This window comes from Leptinotarsa decemlineata, unplaced genomic scaffold, assembly GCF_025532065.1.
Source record: "Leptinotarsa decemlineata unplaced genomic scaffold, Ldec_3_MD MMD2_P_RNA_scaffold_7, whole genome shotgun sequence".
Classification (NCBI taxonomy): domain Eukaryota; kingdom Metazoa; phylum Arthropoda; class Insecta; order Coleoptera; family Chrysomelidae; genus Leptinotarsa; species Leptinotarsa decemlineata.
Window position 1 is genome coordinate 789,037 of NW_027412534.1, and position 22,195 is coordinate 811,231.

Genomic DNA, 22,195 nt, shown 5'->3' on the forward strand with positions numbered 1-22,195 from the left:
TCAAAATATGTTCGAATCGCTGGCCGTTCACTTCCAAGCACTTTAAAATGCGGGTGTTGACTGCTTTCGTGGTGGCAGATCTGATTTCATTGGGATCCACATCTTCAAATGTTTGGGCAATCCTTTCTAACAAGTCATCTCTCGAACGCACGGGTATTTTGTAAACTTTTTCTTTAAACATTCCCCACAAATAAAAATCTAATGGATTAAGATCGGGTGATCTCGCTGGCCAATTCCATGGTCCCAAGCGCCTCATCCACCGATCGTCAAATAGTCTATCCAGTTCTGCGCTCACTTCTCTTGTGCAATGTGCAGGAGCTCCGTCTAGTTGGTACCAACAGTTTCGATAATCTTCGAGTGGCAGATTATCCACGAAACTGTCTACAGTATTCTCCAAAATATTCAGGTAGCTTCTGGATGTTAATGACTCCTCGTATATCACGTACCTCAATTTGTTGTCCATCAACATGCAGAAGACATTAAAACTAAATTTTTCTTGAAATCCGGCTTCTTTTGTGACGTGAGGATTTTCACTGGACCAATAATGACGATTTTTTCTATTGAAAATCCCTTCTCTCGAAAATTTCGATTCATCAGTCCAAATAATTTTATTTAAAAAAAGTGGATCTTCTTGAATGCGTGTCAACAACATTTCACAAAATTCTACTCTCTGTTGAGGATCTTGGGGCTTCATTGCTTGAATTTTGGTGAATTTATAATCATGCATTTTATGTCTTCGCAAGATTCTTTGAACCGATGAATATTTTATACCCAAATCTTCTTCAGCACTTCTTATCGATGACTCGGGAAATGCGTGAAAATATGCTAAGACATTAATCTGGTTGTCTTCGAAAGTTACGGGTCGAGGCAAGTTTCTTGGTGCTTTTAAAGTTGATCCAAATGCATTGAAATTGTTCTGAATTCGTATAAATTTCTTGAGGTTCATTTGCGGTAGATTTGGATACATTTCATTGAACTTTCTACATGTTCTGCTGATAATTTTGTCGCACTGTCCAAAAATAATAAACAAATTCATAAGAACTTCGTTTGAATAGTTTTGTTCCATCGTTTTGAAGGTATTTGCAACTTCTGAAGTGACGAAAATGTCGATATTATTAGGAGAATGTCACAACGCTACTGTCAAATAGTAATCATGGCCTGCTTACCAAATACCGAATGGAAATACCATTCTGAAGGGACATTTTCACAAATAAATGTTCATAAGTCCGAAACTTGACTAGTTAGGTATAGGTATGATATACATAGAAAGAAAGCAAATTTCAGCAGCTTTCCGAATTTTCAATAATATACAGGGTGTTCCATTTGAAATAATCAAATTTCAGCAACTTTTTCAAGCAAACGAAAAAACTGTATTTTTTTACCACCCTGTATTGAAGTAACGGAGATTAGGCTGACGTGTGGGAAGTGTCCAAGTATCACCTAACTCCAAACCGAATTTCGATATCATAGTACTTCTTAACTAAAAGATATCGGCATTTTTAGAAGTCATGATTTTCGAAGAAAAAAATTGAAATTAATTTTTATTTCGAAAACGGCAACAGATAGGTATAGGGAAATATCGAAAAAAGTTGTCGGGCAATTGTTGGAGATTCCAAAAATAATATTATATACAGAGTGTTTCATTTGAAAAATCAAAGTTGCTACTGCTTTCTAATAGAAGCGGCAACACCACATTGTCGAAAATATTTTAGTTGGCTAGAGAATGTCCGAAAATGCCCTCCATTAAATTTTCAAAGTGATCCGTTGTCTGGTTCACCAGAAACGTCTAATGTGCCATCCACCGTGAATCAGCCTGTATAAAATGATTTGAAATCTCTGAAACAACTAAAAAAGAAGAATTAAAAATGAATAACTGAAAATAACAATTATATTAAGCAAAATTTTGCTTAATATTCATTATTCATTTTTAATTCTTCTTTTTTAGTTGTTTCAGGGATTTCAAATCATTTTATATAGTAGACAATGGAAGTCCGAACTAGTGAAGTTGCATATATTCTTTAAACTCAACCACTGAATAGAAGCAGTGCTGCAAAAGAAATCTTTTCATCTTTTTTTGAAAGGAAATTATATTGAGTGACTTGATATCAGATGGTAATATATTATACACATGATAGTCTGGTGAATTTCTCTGGGAGACTGTAAGCTGTACCTGGGAGTTCTGATAAAATCTAAACGTCTTGTATCATAGAAATGTACTTGAGATTGTGTTACCAAATTTCTTGTTTGTCTATGTATTTCTGTAAGAGTCCCATATATGTATTCTGTAAGAGTCCCATATATGTATAAGGAAGGTAGCGATAAAATTTTGAGGCGAACAAATAAAGGACGACAATGTTCTCTGCTCTTACAATTTAAAATTATTCTCAGGGCCTTTTTTTGTTGTCGAAAGATCTGCAGTGACTTTGAGGAGTTCCCCCACATTATGATACCGTAACTCATATGAGCATGAAAAAGTGCAAAGTAGGTACTTCTCGGTGTATCATGATCAACATATCTCTTCAATTTTCGAAGTAAAAATAGCGTACTAGAAAGTTTATGTCTAACTTGTTCAATATGACAATTCAAGCCAAGTCTGTTATCAATAATTATTCCCAATAATTTAACGTTATTGTCCTCCATGAGAGAATTATTTGTAGAAAATGTGATATTCTGGGTTTTACTATTATTAAGTTGTAGCTTACCTGAAATCAATATTTGGCTTTTTCTTGTAACGCCAGTGATAATATCGGTAGTTGCTGATAATCATAGTGAGAGGTGATCAGGGTAGTATCATCAGCAAACAAAGTACACTTTTCTGGCAACAGAAATTGGCGCAAATCATTAATGTAAATGATAAACAGTAACAATCCAAGGACCGAACCCTGTGGGACACCATGTATGTTAGTTTTTACCTCTGACCCCTCATTGCTGACTTCAACAACTTGATAGCGATTTTTTAGGTAAGTATAAAACATATGGTCTGAAGCTTATAGTTCGGAAGCTACAAATTATCTGAGTTGAAAACGAGCCACCCTGAATAACTTTTGAAACAATAATTTGCAGGAAAAATAAAAAAAAACAGGTCAACAATTATGCAGTTATTTCATTAGTTCAGACTTCCATTGTCCACTATATAAAATTATTTAAAATCCCCGAAACAACTAAAAAAGAAGAATTAAAAATGAATAGCTGAAAATAACAATTATATTGAGAAAAATAAAGCTGAAATGAAATAATAGTGAAATAAAATACAAGTAAAATAGAACAATTGAACAAAAATAAATAAAAATAAAGAAATGAAAAACGAAAAAAAAAAAGGTGAGAGATTCCAAGTCACGTTAGTTCACGACGTTTCACCCGAAGACGTTTGTAGATACTAACAATCGTCTTCGGGTTATGACTGGACTGATTCCTCCGAGAGATGACTATTTATATGTTGCGTATTTCTACGCTGGCTTGGCTGAATACGTTATTGGACAACATGTAAGCGGCTTCCTTAAATTTTCTCCTAAACCAATGTTCCTCTCTGTGCAAGATCTCAGCTTGGAACCAATCGATGTTGTGTTGATGGGTCCAAACATGGTCGGCTATTCCTGTTTTCGGGCTCTGTAATACGAAGGAAGGTCTCTAGAAGGAACTAAACATCATCGAAAATAATCTTCAACGGAATGGTTACTCCAAAGCGATGGTAGAAAAGACCTTGGCTGAAAGACAGCAGGAGCCTCGCAAGGAAGAGAAACCGTCACAACCAGTGCTTGCATTTTCCTACATCAGAGGATTATCGGAGAGGATAAGAAGAATTGGTTCCAAGTACAACATCAGAACCTGCTTCAGATCCGGCAACACTATTCGTAGCAGCCTCACGAAAACCAGGCCACCAAACGCGGACTGCGATTCCAATAATTGCATTTACCGGATACCCTGTGAGTGCGGAAAATCCGATATTGGTGAAACTAAGAGGCCATTGAATGTTCGCATTGCCGAGCACAAGAAACACACAGCGAGGGGAAAACCAGCAAATCAGGAATAGCAAACCATGTTTGGACCCATCAACACAACATCGAGTGGTCCCAAGCTAAGATATTGCACAGAGAGGAACATTGGTTTAGGAGAAAATTCAAGAAAGCCGCATACATGTTGTCCAAAAATGTATTCAGCCAAGCCAGCGTAAAAATAGCCAACATATGGAAACCCATCATCAAGCGAAAAATGGCCAACTCCCGCCAAACAGTCATCTCCCACGGAACCAGTGACGCGGAAAATGGAAAGCGGAGATAAGTGAAAGTACTCGAACGACCTATAAATAGTCATCTCCCGGAGGAATCAGTCCAGTCATCACCCGAACACGATTGTAGATACTAACAATCGAAACTAACGTGACTTGGAATCTCTCAACTTTTCATTTTTATTTTCTTTTTTCATTTCTTCATTTTTACTTATTTTTGTTCAATTGTTCTATTTTACTTGTATTTTATTTCACTATTATTTCATTTCAGGTTTATTTTGCTTAATATAATTGTTATTTTCAGTTATTCATTTTTAATTCTTCATTTTTAGTTGTTTCAGGGATTTCAAATCATTTTATATAGTAGACAATGGAAGTCCAAACTAGTAAAATTCATCATGAAACATTGTCAATCACCTTCAAACAATTATGCAGTTACCTGTATTGCATAACATCCAGAGGAGAGCTTGGATTTCAAACTATCTACATGTTTGTTCAATTTTAAATTATTATCAATGAACATGCCAAGGAATCTAGAAGTTGTTACATTGTCAATTCGAATATTATTCAATTGTACAGCTGGAATCTGGCAACGATAAGACACTACTTTTGTTATTGATGAATTCAAGTTCAAGAGATTCAAGTCAAACCACTCTTTAACTTTCATGTTGCCACTCTCAGTAACTTCATACAACGTATGGTTGTTAGGGGCGTCCTATGAAATTGTGGTATCATCAGCATATAAAGATCAAGATAACTTTATTTGTGAAATCATGAAACAACAATAAAAATTAATTGGCGCTCAGGGGCGACTTCATTGATTTTAGTGGCGCATTTGCCCGGAAAAACCTGCAGCACCACATCATCTGAAGATCTGGCAATGTCCTCTCTCTCATAAAACAAAATGAAGGGTGTCTCCAGAGGCTCCAATAGCTTCAATACATCGTCGGAACATTTCGTGACACGACTATCGTCAAACTTAAACCAGTCCGTTTCGTCTTTGACCAAGGCGTAATAATGACCAAATTCAACGCCAGAAACACAGTGAACAATGACTGCATGAATATTATAATAGTGGTCTACTAGATTAAAGTGTTCATCTATTCCGAACCTTCTAAAGAGTTTGGTGCTTCCATCACAGGTTGAGTCTTGTTATTATTAGATTGATTGGTGCCTCAGCTATACTTATTTCCTTATAATACTCAGTTAATTTGGAGCATGTTTGGCAATACAGTCGATCATCACCTGTTGAAAATTCTATTTCCAGATGATTTAACAATAACCTTCACACGGAATAGTTATTAGTCATATTAAGAAACGCTAGATGAAGTTCCAGAAATTCACATACGTTTTTGCTACCTCTTGAACATTTACTACAGAGTGAACAAGTGAGGATTTTTTCAGCAAAACACAAGACAAAATAGACTGTACGGAATCATTCAATCCAGAGCGGTCAGGAGTATTGATTCTGCTATTGTTTTGCCCACGAAGAGTATTCAACAAGAACTCAAAGAATTCAGAACAATCCTCTTATTGTCCAAACGAGTATCAAGTGGACTTCAAATACTCCATGAAATCGTTTGTAGGGAACGATGATACATTCTTACTTAACTGTAGCTGCATGAACATGTGTTTGGGTTTGGTGAATAAGTAGGAAACATTCTCGTGCTCGTTCATCATTAAAACCTCGTTCTTGAAATTTTTCGTCATGAACAACACTTGTAAAATGCTATTCATGTAGCAAGTGTTATCTAAATTATCTAATCCAATTTTCTTCTCAAGGTTTTCAGGACAACTCTGTACTGATTCGTGAGGAAGAACATGTTTCACATAATCTGCATAAGAACCATTTCTCAAGCTGCGATCGATCCTTCCAAGTGAAGAAGGGTTTCGTAGAGGGATCGATTCGACTCTTGCTTTATGAAGCTCTTCCACTGAAAGGGAACCAGAACCACGAGGACTGCAAGTTATATTTGGGGGGGCAAGAATGACCTAAGTCCATTTACCGCACTGAAAAAGAAGAAGGTGGATAAATCACTTGTGACTGATGAATATTCACATATTTTGGCTTGTTTCGAAGATATTTCAGTTCCGTACTGAAATTAGGGCAATGCATGATCTCATCAAAATTATGTTAAGGAGGAATAGTTCCAAGGACCGAAGCAGCATTGCCACGTTATATGGCAATACTGATTATTTCTATCAAAAAAGAGGTAGAACAGTGATCTTTTGTTGCTTAGCCTATTATCCTTCCGAGTTCATGAACGCATAACAGAGACTCCGGGTTATAAATATCAAAAGTTTTAACCGCTATAGGATAGGATGGAACAGATAGTTGTTACCAAGATTTTGGTAATTTTTCTTTTCAACTTCTTGCAGTTCCAGCAGACTTCGAACTTCCGGCTAGATGGGAAGCCGCGACCGTGTCAACGCAAGTGAAGTCCCATACCACAGGTTAACCGTATTTCCATGGTATGAGATACATACCATCTGGTTGTTTACTATCATCTCGGCTGGTACCTAAGGGTTGCAGAATTGCAGGAACATCCGCTGATAACATATAAAGTAAATTTACTTCGGTTATCAATAGACGATGAGTCATTGATGTAAATTAAGATTAAAAGTGGGCCCAGAACCGAAACTTGTGGGATACCACAAGTAATTTTACTTTCATTTGAGTATGAAGTGGTTTTGACCATCTGAGTGCGATCTGCTCAGTATGACTCTAACACTTGAGACTTATTCCAGTTATACCATATCTAAGTTTCGGTAGAAGAATTTTATGATTTACGCAATCAAATGCTTTGGTTATATTACAGAAGACCGCAGCCACTGTTTCTTTGTCCTTTATGTTGGAATGAACATTGTAAAGAAATGAAAGTATGGCATTGAAAGTGTTTTTTGCTTTTAGAAACCAAACTGGCAATCACTTATTAATTTGTTTTCATTCAGAAAGCAAACGAGTCTTTTTTTAACTAATTTTTCAATCAATTTAGCCATTGCAGAGATTAGAGAAATTCGACGAAGACTTGATGGACCATTGATGACTTGATGACTAACACAATCGACTTCTTCAAAAAAACTGAAAAGATTCCTTCTCTGACTGAATTATTTATTAGACAAACCAATATATCGAGTATTCTCATAGGAATATTTTCTTGAATTTTTATCGAGATTTCATCTAAACGGGTGGACTTTTTATTTTTTGTAGAAAATGATGTTTCATTATCATTTTGAAAGTTTGTTCTTTCACAAAATAAAATTCTGTTTACTAAAGATTTAGGATAAGAATTTTGGATCAGAATTTTACTGAAATTAGACAAACTTTGGTTTCGTAAATCGGGATGGGTAATTTTGATGATTCTGTTTTTTAATGATTTTATTGAATTGATTTTCATTTTATTTGGATGATAGGAATGGTTATTAATAAATCTATTACTTGATGTTGGTTTTCTGTACCATTCAGTGATGATAATATTTTGTTCTGATCTCAATAACTTCATATCGAGGAAAGGAATAGAGTTGTTTATTTCCTCTTCAATAGTGAATTGGATATTGAGATCATATGAATTAAATACATTCAAAATTTCTTCTTTTCCATCTGCAGGTATGGTCAGAATCAAATCATCTACAAAACGTTTGATGAATGGAATACGGAAAGATAATTTTTGAATACATTCATCAATAAGCTCATCTAAAACAAAACTCGATAAAATTGGTACCTACTGAAATATGATAAAGAAAATAAAAGATCTAGTAATTCGAGTATCATTCAGAATTTTCCCACTCGACATTGTCAACCAAAATTTTCATCAACTCTCATTTATTAATGTTTTTATATCTGTTTTTGATCCATTTTATATTTTATTCTCACGTTAGTAAGTTCTCCATATTTATATATTTTCTACAAGATATATAATCTTATTATTGTAGTTGTCCTGACGAAGGTGTGAAATATACTGAAAGCTTGACATATAACAAAGAGTTTTCTTTGTAACAGCCCAGCTATTGACTGCAACCTCACGAATTAAACCGATTTATAGTTAATCCAGTCACTTATATATATATATATATATATATATATATATATATATATATATATATATATATATATATATATATATATATATATATAAATGAATAGATAAGTACTTTTTGATCATCCCCATATTGATTTCAATTTAAGAGCCACCGGTAGTATTGCGTTAAATTTTTATCAAAATAGGAATATCTACAATGGGAAATAGTATGTTTCATTGGATGAGAAAGATCCAGTTGTCAATGATATTTGTCAAAGAATATATATGAAGCATTTTCCATCGAATACAGGTGCATTACTATTTAAGGAAAATGTGTCTATCTACATCAAAGATTCCACAACAATTCCAGCATTCTTCTTCGTTGTAGGGTAAGTTCATGCAAGGGTTGTGATCATGAAATAGATCGATGTTCTTTATTTCCATACCTACCAATTGATATATATCGGTACTAACCTGCATTTCGAATGTGTTGAACTTATGAAAATCAATTATACTAGCTCAAATAGGTGATGACTACAAGTTTTACGGAACTAACAGAGCCATTCTGGTAGTCAAGGATCACTTATTGTGAGATATTCATTAAATAGTTTAAGAAAAAACGTAACACGTATTTCGCGACAATAGTGACAACTAACTGTACATAATCAATGCTTCATAAATGTTTTTATAATTTGAAGTACCTGAATTGAAAATACCTGTATTTCCTCTGTCTTTAATTTTGACGTACAGTACAATCACCGTATGCCACTCTCAACATTACAAGTGTTTTTTTCACTCAATTATATTTTTTACACAAAATTTCATGCTCTTCAACTCATTTTATTCCATAGAAATTGAATAAACCTACTAAACAGTAGAAACTGGAGTGGGCGTTATCTGGGAAAAAAAATTAAATGGAAGATCTCCCTGGTCTTGTGAAACATATTTTTGAAGCTCCTGACAAATGCTTCATAATACTAGAATATAATGTTGATATCTTCAACTACTACAAAATGGCGGAACTTTTAATAATTGCCTGAATACATTGACATTTAACCAAATAATATGAGGTAATAAGCTTGAGGTCAGTTCAGAAGATGCTCGAAATGATTGCCTTGAACTTTATGACGTATGAACAGCCTATCAGATATTTCACGCCGACATTTTTGAACACAGTAACGTCAATATCTCTACAAATATTTATTATTCTCTGCCGTATATCCAATATTGAAGCAGGTTCAGGTTTGTACACCTTTTTCTTCAAAAACCCCATAAAAAGTCCGAAGGTGTCAAATCTGGCGAGCGAGCTGGTCATTCTGTAGGACCTCGACGACCAATCCAACGAGTGGGAAAAGTAGTATCCAAGTAGTTTCATACTTGTCTGGAGTAATGTGGTGGTGCTCCATCTTGTTGGAATACAATATCTATATCGAATTCATTAGGATTCGCTTCGATGATTTCAGTGATGAGAGGGTCAACAGTAGTTTCCAGCATATTCAACTACAGTTTCCCTGTTAAATTTTGATCAATGAATAGGGGTCCATATGATTTCCCAATATTCCTGTCCAAACGTTAATTTTTTCTGGATATTGGGTATGTGTTTCCCGGAAAACGTGAGGGTTGCGGTCACTCCGATAACGGCAGTTTTATCTGTGTTGTCCCGTTCAACAAATAAAAGGGGGAGGGACCTTATAAAGAAATGTACTAAATATTCAATTGCATCCTTAGCTGCTGAACATACCAAGCCCAGGGCTGAAGATCTCAGTGTGGAGGCTGATGCTCCCCAAGTGGTGCCACATAGTATCTGGAGGATGTTATTACGCGTTTTGATCTGCTGTTTTAGATTTTTAGATTTAAAACTCAACGTTCTGTCCAGTGTAATCCCTAGGTATTCAGGTTGTTTATTGCGTTTAAGTAGCATGTCTTCAAAGTAGATTTGTAGTTCTCTATTTTTAACCGGTTGTTCAGGTGGAAACTAGAGACCTCTGTCTTAGCAGCACTTGGTTTTAGTCTTCCTTAGCGAAAATAGCTAGCAGGCTATCGTTATATATCATCCTCGGTGACTTCAATATCTATGTGTCTAGCAGCTAGTGTCCAGTCGTCAGCGTATACGAACTTTCTCGAACTCGTTTCAGGCATGTCAGTAATTGTATATAAGCTGAACAGTAGGGGACAAGTACTGATCCCTGTGGTAAGCCGCGAAATCATCTCTGAAGATTCGTGCAATAAATCCATACATTCTGTTTGCAGCAGACAGAATGGTTTCAATGTATGGTATGAAGGAAAGTTTTGTGTCGAAGGTAACACCTACATTGGTGAATGTGAGAAGCCGTTGAAGTGGAATATAGCTTATTGAATATTGAAATGAAAATGGACGATTTTTTAGTGTTTGAAGAAAGATTATTACGAAAACCACATTGCTCAACACGTTTCAGATTTGGTGAGAGTTGAATATAGTCCTCGATTGATCTCACAATATATTTTCAGGTCATCTGCGTATGTCAAACAGTTGATGTCAATAAACTCAACAATGTCGTTTATGAAGACGATAAAGAGAAGTGGACCTAGGTTGCTTCCTTGTGGAACACCCGAGGTAGCTGCATAATCCAGGGACTTAAATCCATTGAATATAACATTCTGACGCCTGTCGGTGAAGTGTGATATAAAAAGTTGGAGCTGTAAACAAACAATGGACTGACACCTATCAGAAAACAACCACTCTCCTGACTAATATCACGAAATGCATTGAATTGTATTTGGTTGAAAATCAAACTAGCCTGAAGCGGACAAGAAACAACAGGTTTGTCATCGCCCCATCTGCCTCGTATAAGGAAAGAAAAATTTTCACATATAGTCAGTGGGCATACTTGAAAACTGGCTATAAATCACCTACAAAGTAGAGAGTTGAGACTGGCCTGAACGAATTGTCCCTTTAGATTTTAGATGATTTGATTTAGAGCCAGTCTTTAAGTATGCCCGCTGACTATTTGTGAAAAACTTTCATTTTGTCGTTATGTTGCTTGTTCTGAACAAATATTATCACCAAAACTGATCTATTCCATTACTTTTTTACAAGTGTGTTATAAAGTTTCGATATCTGGATTATTTGGCAATCAATATACGTTGAATATTCAATAATAATAATAATGAATTCATTGCCTATCAAAAATAACACGATAACAACAACAAAAAATACAAGAGAGAGAAAAATAAAAACACTTTGTATTTGATGTGCAAATGCCTTTTGGTTCAGATCGCGAATTGCATTCGCATCTACTCGTCCACCAAAGCCGAAAATGTATAAAAGTAAATAATTATATTAGGGCTTGAAGAGAAGAAGAGAAGAAAGCAAAAAAAAAGAAAAGATAATATATAGATATAGAGACATATGAATAGCTAAAACCTTATTCAGAATTCTTGCCTCGGATCTAGTTATTCTGAATGCTGAACAGATTCTGTTTAAACGTACTTTCAAAAACAGTTTCTATCATTTTAAAATAATTGTTTTTCAATTTATGGAGACAATTTATTGTGGAGGAGACATTGTAGAAAAAAGACCGTTTGAATATTTCTTTTTTATGTACAGGAATGTTAAAAATCACTTTTTTACAAAAATTCAGGTTATGGACATCTGTCTATAGGACAAATGTTCATAAAAGTAGGGAGGATCCCTATAGATTATTTCAAAAAATATACATGGTGCATGAAAACGTCGACGAATAAACGTATTCAACCACTTCAAATCTGCTATCTGTATCTGTACATTGTAATCCTCTCGAGGGGTTGTCCTCCTAGGTCATCGCCCATCCTGTCCTTTCCAGGAAGGTGGACAGGTCGCTGGGAAACATCTCCTTTATATCGGCAGGTGTAGGCCAAAACTCGCCGAACACACACTCTCTAATTGACGATAACTCCGGGCACTCGCATAGGACATGCCTGACAGTCTCGTCTTCCTTTTCACACATCCTGCATAGAGGTGTGTCCACTAGCCCCATATTATGGAGGTGTTTCCTTAGCTGACAGTGGCCAGTCAGAAATCCTACTGTAAGGCGTAGATTTTTCCTGGTCATCGCCAGATATTTCTTCGGCGCCAGCTTCCAAGGGTCGCCCAAGGTGATCCTGGCAAGATTGAATCCTTTGAATCTATCTCATCTCTTCAGGGATTGAGAATGGGTGTAACTTTTGGCTAATTCCGCAATTGTCGAAATCACCAGGCCGTAGGTGCCACTGGGTCCTAAAATTCTTAGTTCAGCCGCTTCTTCGGCTGAATAATCGGCAATGCGATTACCTTTACTCCTGTCGTACCCTTTAACCCACCTCAAGTTAATGTTATTATCTACCGAGGCCTTGGCTTAATCTTGGTGGCACTCTAGTACTAGCCCTGAGGTAACACGCTGTCTGTTCAAGGCTAATAGGGCTTGTCTGCTTTCAGTGCAGATTGTTATGTTTTTGCCAGAAATTCCTTTCTTGGTTATTTCTTTTGTGGCGATTGAGATACCAGCCGGTTCTGTTTGGACCACGCTGGTATTTTTTCCCATTCTCCACTTAATCCTTAGGCTTAGTGATCTGGAGTACACTCCACATTTTCAATCTTTTTTGGTTTTTGAGCCATCTGTATATATGCGTATTGCATTTGTAGCATTTGACTCTGTGCTGTTTATTTGTATTTTGTAGGGTTTATTAAACACAAACCTGGGTTCAATGCAGCAGAGGTTGCGCAGTAAGCGCTTCTCGCCAAAGGCCCAGCCTCAAGTGACCAATCCCTACTTCGAGGTTTACACCAACCGTGCGCAATCGTAACATGGCCATTGACGCAACCTCCCTAACGTACAGGTCCAGAGGGGTCACACCCGTAATTAATTCCATTGCCGCCTTTGGTGTTGTTTTCATGGCTCCTATGATGTTTAAACAAGACAGTCGCTGTATTGCATATAATTTTTGGATGGCCGTTGCTTGTAGAACTTTTGATCCCCATGCAATGGCTCCATACGTTAACATAAGTCTTATTATTGCAGTGTAGATCCAGATGACCACACGGGGTGAAAGACCACATGCGCGTCCCATTGTCCCTCGACATTGCTCTACTCTGTAGGTGAGAGTTCCATGTTAGCTTTCTGTCGGAGATAGTACCAAGGTATTTCACCTTCTTAGAGAAGTTTAGTTTGCCTTTGAAGATTTCGGGAGGTTTTAAGCCCGATAAACTTCTTTTCCTGGTGAAACAGACCATCTCAGTCTTCTTGGGATTGATCGACTTCGAGACTTCCTTACACCATGTTTCTATTAATTTGAGCCCATCTTGTGCTCCATCGCACAATGTGTTCACAAAGTTGACGGTCTACAAAATAACTATGTCATCTGCATATGCAGTTGTGTAGAATCCATTATTTTTGAGGTGATAAATCAAGGTATCTAGAACTATGTTTCAGAGAAGGGGTGATAAGACCCCTCCCTGTGGACTTCCCCTCATGACAAGTCCTCTCACTGTTATGTATTCTACATTGATACTTATTGCTCTACTAGAGAGCATCTTGAGTATCCATTCTCCTACTACCAGGGGTACATTTTATCAAACGCTCCCTCGATATCTATGAATTTACCCAGGGTGGAATCTTTGTTGTCCAATGATCTCTCGAGTCTGCCAATCACATGGTGAAGGGCCGAATCAGTAGACCTACCCGGAATATATGCATGCTGATTTGGATGAAGTGGGTTGTGAACTAGTACTTCATCTCTTATGTACCGCTCACATAGCCTCTTCATAATTTTTAAGGAGAACTATGTGAGACTAATTGGTCGCAATGCTTTTGGTAAGGTGTATTCCATCCTATCTGGTTTGGGTTTAAATACTACTCGCACCTCTCTCCACTTACTGGGAATATACAACAGAACTAAAGAGGCTCTGAATATTCCAACCATGTGCGGTATAAGAATATCCAGTCCATATTGAAGTAGGGCTGGTCTTATACTGTCAGGTCCTGGTGACTTGAGGGGGAAAAGCCTGATTTAGCCCATCTTATCTTGTCCTCGTCAATTACTGCACTAGCAGATTGCCAGTTGTATTTGAGGGTGTTGTTGGTGCTTCCGTCCAGTTCGTCGTTCCAGGAAAGACAGAACCTGGGAAGTGAGTTTCCATTAGAATTTCAGCATTCTCTTGGAGGTTGGCGGCTTTGTCGCCATTTTCCCTTGTCAGGAGGATGGTCGTTTGAGAGTATCCCTTCTGTAGCTAGTGGGAAGTCTTCGACTGCCTCACACTAGGCTCTCCAGTCTTCTCTTTGTTTTTGTCTGTAGACTTTCTTGAACTCTCTGAGGTTGGCTAGATAAATCTGCTAATTCGTGTGAAATTCTGAACCTTCTTCTGATACCACATATCAACTTGATGCAAGAGTTTTGCATTTTCTCTATGCGACACCTGTCGTTCTTGTCTAAACATGAATGACAAACAGCGTCACAGTGGTTGAAATGAGATAAAACCACATATCATTTTCTTTACATCTATATCCAAGTTTTTTCTATGGAGATATATGAGTTTCAATGATGAATAAACAATTTTAAGTTTGTAGGTTAATTGTTCAAGAAATCCTAGTTTATGATTTGAAATCAACCCAAAATTTTTTGAATGCTGTATGAATTGTATTTCCAAATCTCAGCATATACCATTTTGTAATGAAAACTGCATAAAGCTTCAGACAAATAGAAAGAAACATGAAATCAAGGCTTGAAATGAAATATGCAATATTTTTGTCTGTAAGTGTCTTTCGAAAATGTATCTAGTTACTTATTAACATGTAGATATGTAATGGATAGTTATGATTTTTCAGTAATAGTCATTAGGAATTAAAAATGCAGTTTGAGAAAGCACAACTAATGTACACATAAAAATATACCAGCCACAAATATATTGTATAGGAAGACCAACGGATACGGAAAGGGTTACGACAAATAAATATTCAGCATTAGGCGAGGGAACTTACAGATTAACGTACATTGTGGCTGCCACCAATGGTGCCTTCGGTATACACGCCATGTCTCCCCTGCAATTGAAGCATGAGGTCCACTATCTAACTACTTCTATACATTTCAATGCTTTTAATTCATCTGAGGATCATGAAAAGTACGGGTGTCACATTATTCAAACAAGTATAACATGTTTCTTTATCAAATCTTTCAGGTCTCTACTATGTATTTCCAGTAGTATATTCATTTATTTATTCCCAATAAACTACAATGATTCTTGAAGGAAATTATATAAACAAGAAATGTTCATACATATAAATATATAACTTCGAAGAGAGCTATTTCATAATTGGTCTAAATGACGACAAAAACAAACAAAATTAATAATATGAAATTTTGAAAAATAATGATTCTTTAATGCTATTTTGAATTTTCTCTGGATTGGAGAATTGCTCAATGTCATTTTGTGATTCATTATATGCAATTGTCCCTTTGTAAAATATAGATTTTCTGGAAAATGCAGATTTGATATTTTTTGTTAACAGATTACTCATCTGTCTTGTTTGATGATCATGTAAATTTTCATGGCAGAATGTTTTTAATTTTTTTATTACAGACTGCAGAAAGGGTACACTTTATACCTTCTAATGGCAACAAAAATAACGAGCGCACTGTCGCCTTCAAAAATCTCACCTACCGACAGTGGAGCAATAAACCCACGGCCCAAAACCGAACGAGGTTTGTTGATGATTGCAACAGCTGCAAACTTACAATTAATGAAAGCAAAGAACTTCACAATCCGAGAATTAGGGATAAACTGCTTGCCAATCCAAACGGGTCTAGATCCTTCTGATCGGTAGCTAAAGCTGTTAATCAAAACTTTACAAAATCTACAATTCCATCACTAACAGAAGCGGATTGTTCAATATTAAGAAAAGCCATAGAAAAAGCAAATCTACTAGCAGAACACTCTACTCTATAGTCGATTTTCTGGGAAAAGCACCACCTACTATTCCCATACCAGAATTTACAATGCCAAAAATTAGTCTTTGATAGCGTCTAGTCAGGTGAATATTGAAACAGCTCAATATCCAAAAGGCGTCTGGTCCTGATGAAGTGCCCGTCATCGTACCTAAAAAGTCGATAGTCATCTTCATCTTAATCAGGTTGGAAACTTATTCTTTACCCTTTCAACTGTCTTTCGTTAGGAGGACGAGTGGTTCATGCCGTAGGGTGTTTTGGTGGCGACATAAAGCTCAATGACATCTATGCCACTCTGGCCGTGTGTACCCCTTCCTGACTGGGGTATTTGATGAACAAACTGTTCATTTCAACAGACATCGTGTGGCCTTCGCCTATAGTATAATCTACAGCTTCCCTGTCTGATGGGTTATCATGAGTTTCCGCTGATTCGAAAACTCTCTGATTCCTCGACTGAATGGACTGCCGTATAGTTATCAGCTTCAAGTCTTTGCGGATGGCTTCATTCCGCACGAACCATGGAGCATTCACCAGCATCCTGAGAAGTTTATTTTGCAACCTTTCCAAAGTGGGGAGGTTTGACGGAGTGATTTGTCCCCAAGCGCCTGAAGCATACTTAATGACAGGCTTGAACATCGTGTTGTATAATAAAATCTTATTTCTAAGACTGAGCTCAGAGTTTCTATTGATCAGAGGATAGAGTTTGGCTATCCTCATTTGTACTGTGTTCTCAATATAGTCGATGTGATTCACCCAGGTGAGTCGGCGGTTTACCCAAAGACCTAGGTATTTGACTCGCGTTTGCCATTCGATCTCCCTGCTTGAAATCGTGACTCTTGTATCTGGAGAAACGTTGCGCCTCCCCAAATCTATCGCCTGAGTTTTTCCTGGGTTCACCTGAATCTTCCACTCCAGGTACCAGCGTTCGAGGTCGTCCAATGCGCGTTGCATGTAGACGACCGGCAACCCTCGACCCATTGAAGAAGCGAGGAGAGCCGTATCATCGGCGTATAGGGAAACTTTCACGTGATCGAACCTCGGAAGGTCGCTCACGTAAAGGCTGTACAGTAGTGGAGATAGCACAGCTCCTTGAGGCACTCCAGCTTGGATTTTCCTGACGGGAGACAGGGTTCCTTCAACTCAAACCTGAAATGTTTTGCCCTTCGGAAAGAACCTAATCCATCGGATCAGGCCTCGAGGCAGGTTGAAATTGAGCATTTTATGTAATAAACCTTCGTGCCATACTCGGTCGAAGGCTTTCGAAATGTGCAGGAGGACAAGATGGACTGTCTTCTTATTATTAAGTTAAGTTTTCGACCAGTCTCAAGGCCTGCAGCTCAGTGGAGTGTGCTCTCCTGAAGCCGAATTTTTCATCAGGTAGAACATTTCGGTCTTCAACTTCTTCGGTTAGCATTTGCAGCAAAACGCGTACAGCCAGCTTAGCCGTTGAGCAGAGCAGACTAATCGGACGATGATTCCAAGGAAACAGCGGGTTCTGGCCCTGTTTCGGAATCATGACAACTACGGCATGCTTCCATCTTCGAGGGAAGTATATGAGGGCGATCGAGCTGTTTATTATATCCAATAGATATCTGATGAAGTTCTCCTGGAGCTGCCTCAACAACCTATTGTTGATTGAATCGATTCCCGGAGCCTTCTTGTGTTTGGAGGCCCTAATGTACCCCCTTAGTTCTTTCTCCGAAGCTGCACGAATCACGACGTCATCATTTTTCCTAAGGATTCGCTGAACACGTTGCTCCAGCCGGATATCACGGTCAGTAGGCGCTGTCCGTGAAGAGGGGAGGGAGCAGTTTTTCTCTTCTCGAGCCTGTGGGTGACTCGCCATAGCTCATCATCCTCAGGTTCGAGAGATTCCAAACACTCGCTCCACCTCTCGTTTCTGTGGTCAACCATGGCCAACCATGGCCAACCATCCTGCTGCTAGCAGGATGGTTGGCCATCCTGCTAGCAGCAGCCTTGTCTCCAGCAATTGTGGGGGTATCTGTCGACAACAGCAGTTCATCTAGTGATGCTGGGAGTAGACGATTCCGCGGAGTACCTAAAAAGTGCGCAAATGAACTCGCACCAGTATTTTGCATACTTTTCAAACTGTCTTACGAGAAAGGGATTTTTCCTTCTTGTTGGAAGATTGCTCGCGGCATATTCCCAAAAAGGGCAAGAAAAATCTTCCAAATAACTATAGATCAGTCGCTTTGCTATCAGTGATATGAAAAATCATGAAGAAAGCCGTAAACCATTATATCCTCAACAAAGGCTTCAATATCTTGAACAATCCTCGATATGGCTTCCGGATACAAAGATCAACAAGCGACCTTCTATCGTATGTCATCCATATTTGTAATAATGCAATAGAGAAACATGGAGAATCAAGAGATTTTGCGCTTGATATTTCTAAGGTCTTTGCCCGTGTGTGGCTTGAGAGTTCGCTGGCCAAACTTCATTGCTATGGATTGTCGAATCATTTTTGTGTATGGCTTCTCAGCTTCCTGAGAAAACGTTCCCTGCAAGTGAATGTCGATAGATATCTTTAAAGTACTTTCACCATCAACGCTGGTGTTCGCCAAGGATCCAAATTGTCTCCAACTGTAATAACTGCCAGTGCGATAGTTAACGAAAAATATAATTTTATTCATAAAGATCGGGGTCGGTCACTCGGTTTTTTGACATCGAAATGTTTCCAACAGAGTAAGCGTTGAATTAAATTTATGATTGTTGAACTTTGGCGGCATCATGAATGGTCATGTTTCAGCTATCCTGTTGATACGTTATAATACTGGAAACGTGAAAATGCAAGCTACGAGTTTCATTTCAGCTTCGTGGATAGGAAGTTAGGCCATATCTGACCAATGACTTCGATGAAAAGAACATATAGGTTTTGATTAGGAAGGGTTATGGAAAAATTCGGAAATATGAATCAGGGAACGGTATAAGGTAGGAGTGTTACGAACAGTTTTCGGCCTTGGTAATACTATTAGGTAGTTGATTGGGGCAGTTGCGGAATAGGGTCGCGAAAAGGGATTCTGCGATAGAGGAATTGGCCGCGGTGGTAGTGCGCCCGACTCACGATCGGCAGATCGTGGGTTCGATTCCTGCCTCGACCAGATATTTTTCCCGAGAGAATTTATCTGATTGAAGCTGGGATGATTCCGCAACTGTGTTAGGAAAGGTAAGACCTCGTGTGTTAGGAAAGGTAAGACCTCGTTAGTCTTTAGCTCGCACAAGTTTCTCAACTTCTGAGAGTTGTCGTCTATATGGGGGCGACAGCTGATTAACGGAAAAACAGATTTTAAACAGATTTTTTTTTAACAGGAGTTGCGAAAAGATTCCTTGGCGAAAGAGAGTTGCGAAAGTTAATTGGGGGACTTTGGCGATCTGACAGTTGTGGTAAGTCGGTCGCGAAAGTGGATAGCGATAGAGAAGTTGCGAAAGTCAGTTGAAAAGTCAGTTGCGAAAAGATTATTTCGCGATCGAGAGTTAATTGGGAGAGTTGCGATAAAATACTTTCCGAAAAGGAATTTCGCAACATTGGAATTTCACACGGATACCGTACCAAAGAGGGATACCAGAACCCAGTAGAGAGTGGCGATGTCATTTTGATTTTGTAATAATTGTCTTATTGTTGTTGCATGTTGGGGATAATATAAGAAGGGCAATGAATCACACTACACCCCTTTCATAGGTGTAAATATTGTAGCAATGAGTACATACGGATTTGAAGTTTATATACTCACTTCAGAATGCCCGCGATATTCGAATAAGGTTATTTAGGTTTTCGGTTTGTTTCAGAATCAGCTATTTTAGACGTGCTTTCTCGTTAGATTCCGTTCTTACCTTTCAAACATTTTTGCTTATTGTTTTTTGTTTTCTACACGTTGATTTGTTACGGTCTATAAGCATACCCGTTGATTCTTTTCATTGATTTTGTAATATAACCCTAATCTGAAGCTTCTTGTTGTTTTAATGGCTCATTATTCAAGCGCACCATTTTAGGGTAGTTGAAAGGCCTTTAGCCTTAAGTAACAGCCTCCTGCCTCGTTCCGGAGTGGATCTTAGAAGGAGAACAATCTCAAAAAAGTACACGGTGTAGTTAGGTTTCAAAAAGACCGGCTCTCGTACGATCGGCATGAATCCAACAGCTTTTTTGGACCTGCCTTGATATTCAAAATTTCTATCATTATTTTTTTAATATTACATATGAATAAAAGCTGAGGACAAAGTCCTATGTAGGCCTAAAAAACGAAGGATATCAACAAGTTAATACAATGCATGGAAAAAGAAAAGAAAAATATTGAATATATCCATAGAGCCGATTAAGCAAATAAGCAAATGTGTATTTCGTTTTTGAAACTGTTCACTGAGTCGGAATTCATAACATCGTTGGGTAAGTTATTCCATGTTTCGAAAATACGATTCCCAAAAAAATATTGTCTCTGCCTCGTTGCGAATTTTTCATTATTTAATTTGAGTGTGTGTCCACGTAACCGCGAATCATTGTTGAAAACAAAAAGTTCTTTCTGATTAGCATAGTTATACTTAGCTATACGGAAATATATGATGAGATCCCCACGGAGTCGACGTTGGTCAAAAGCTAGCAGTTGTGCCATCCTCAGTCTTTCGGGATAGGTTGGACGCACTTCACCAAAAGTCATACATGTGGCTCGACGCTGTACATTTTCTAACAAGTCCCTATCGCGCACCAGAACAGGACACCACACTGGACCTGCATACTCCATGATTGGACGAACGTAGGTTTTGTAGAGTTTTATGGAACTTGAATATGATAGATGGAGGAACGTTTTGCGGATGAAGTAAATCAGTGTGTTTGCACGTTTGCATGTGGATATTATATGTTCGGACCAAGTTAAGTCAGTATTAATTGTCACTCCCAAGTCTTCATGTAAGGACACTGTACGTAACGATTGACCGCTTATTGTGTACGTATGAAGTGGATTGTTCTTTCCTTGATGAAGTACGACGCATTTGTCGACGTAGCCAATCCTCGCACCACTGACTAATCGAGTTGAGGGTTTCTTGAAGGAAATGATGTTCGACTAAGGCATTTCCATACAGTTTAGTATCGACTTGCTGGACTTCATGTGAAGAGCAAGATCACTTGCATAAACAACGAAGAGGAGCGGGCCAAGAACAGATCCCTGGAGAACTTGTAACTTGTCTGTGCGAAGAAAAAGAGTGACCCACTTTGAGCGAGAAAGTTCTATCTGTCGTGTAATTTTCAATCCATAGGTTTAGTTGGCCTCGAATACCGTGTGTGTTAAGTTTGTGCATTAGCCTCCTCACCGGGAGGACCCTGTCGAAAGCCTTGGCAAAGTCAAGATAAACGATATCTGTCAGTATTTTCCTATCGTAAGCTGTCGTCCAATCGTTCATGCATTGTAGTAGATTGCTGGTGGTTGATCTACCTTTGACGAAACCATGTTGTTTTGGTGGTATGATTGCGTTTTTTGTTAAAAATTCTGACATATCTTCTACGCAGCTGATGTCCTGGGATCTTGGTTTTTTCCAATAACTCGTTGACATACAACGAAAAGAGGGCTGGAGACAATAGGGATCCCTGGGAAACACCAGCGTTGATAGTACAAGTATTCGAGAGATACCCGTCGACGACCACTTGCAGGGAACGTTTTTTCAGGAAGCAGGAGAGCTATACAGAAAAATGATCTGAGAAGCCACAGTATCGAAATTTGGTCAGCAAACCCTCATGCCACACATGGTCAAAGGCCTTAGAAATTTCAAGCGCAAGAGCTCTTAACTCTCCATGTTTCTCAATTGCGTTATTCCAAATATGGGTGACATACTAGTCATGCTACTGGTCACTGAAACTCCGCGATTGTAGCTTTCTGATATCACCTGAGGTCCTTAGATTAGTTTACGTCCGATTATGGCAAACAATAGGCAATTTCAAATGTAATTTAAACAAAGAAAACCATATATTCCATTTAAAAATTTAGAATCGGAGCTATTTCTGGTGAAACTG

General features: G+C 38.0%; 1 protein-coding gene across 2 annotated transcripts in view; it reads right to left on the reverse strand.

The window, feature by feature from the left end:
- Positions 1–22,195, reverse strand: part of LOC111513515 (regulator of G-protein signaling 7) — a 162,339-nt gene that overhangs the window by 24,332 nt on the left and 115,812 nt on the right. The window contains exon 12 of one of the 2 annotated variants that reach the window (XM_074170165.1): positions 15,216–15,275. The exons of the other annotated variant lie outside the window; for it this stretch is intronic. Coding sequence (XP_074026266.1) covers positions 15,216–15,275 — 60 coding nt within the window. The remainder of the gene's footprint in view (positions 1–15,215; positions 15,276–22,195) is intronic. 2 annotated transcript variants of the gene reach the window in all.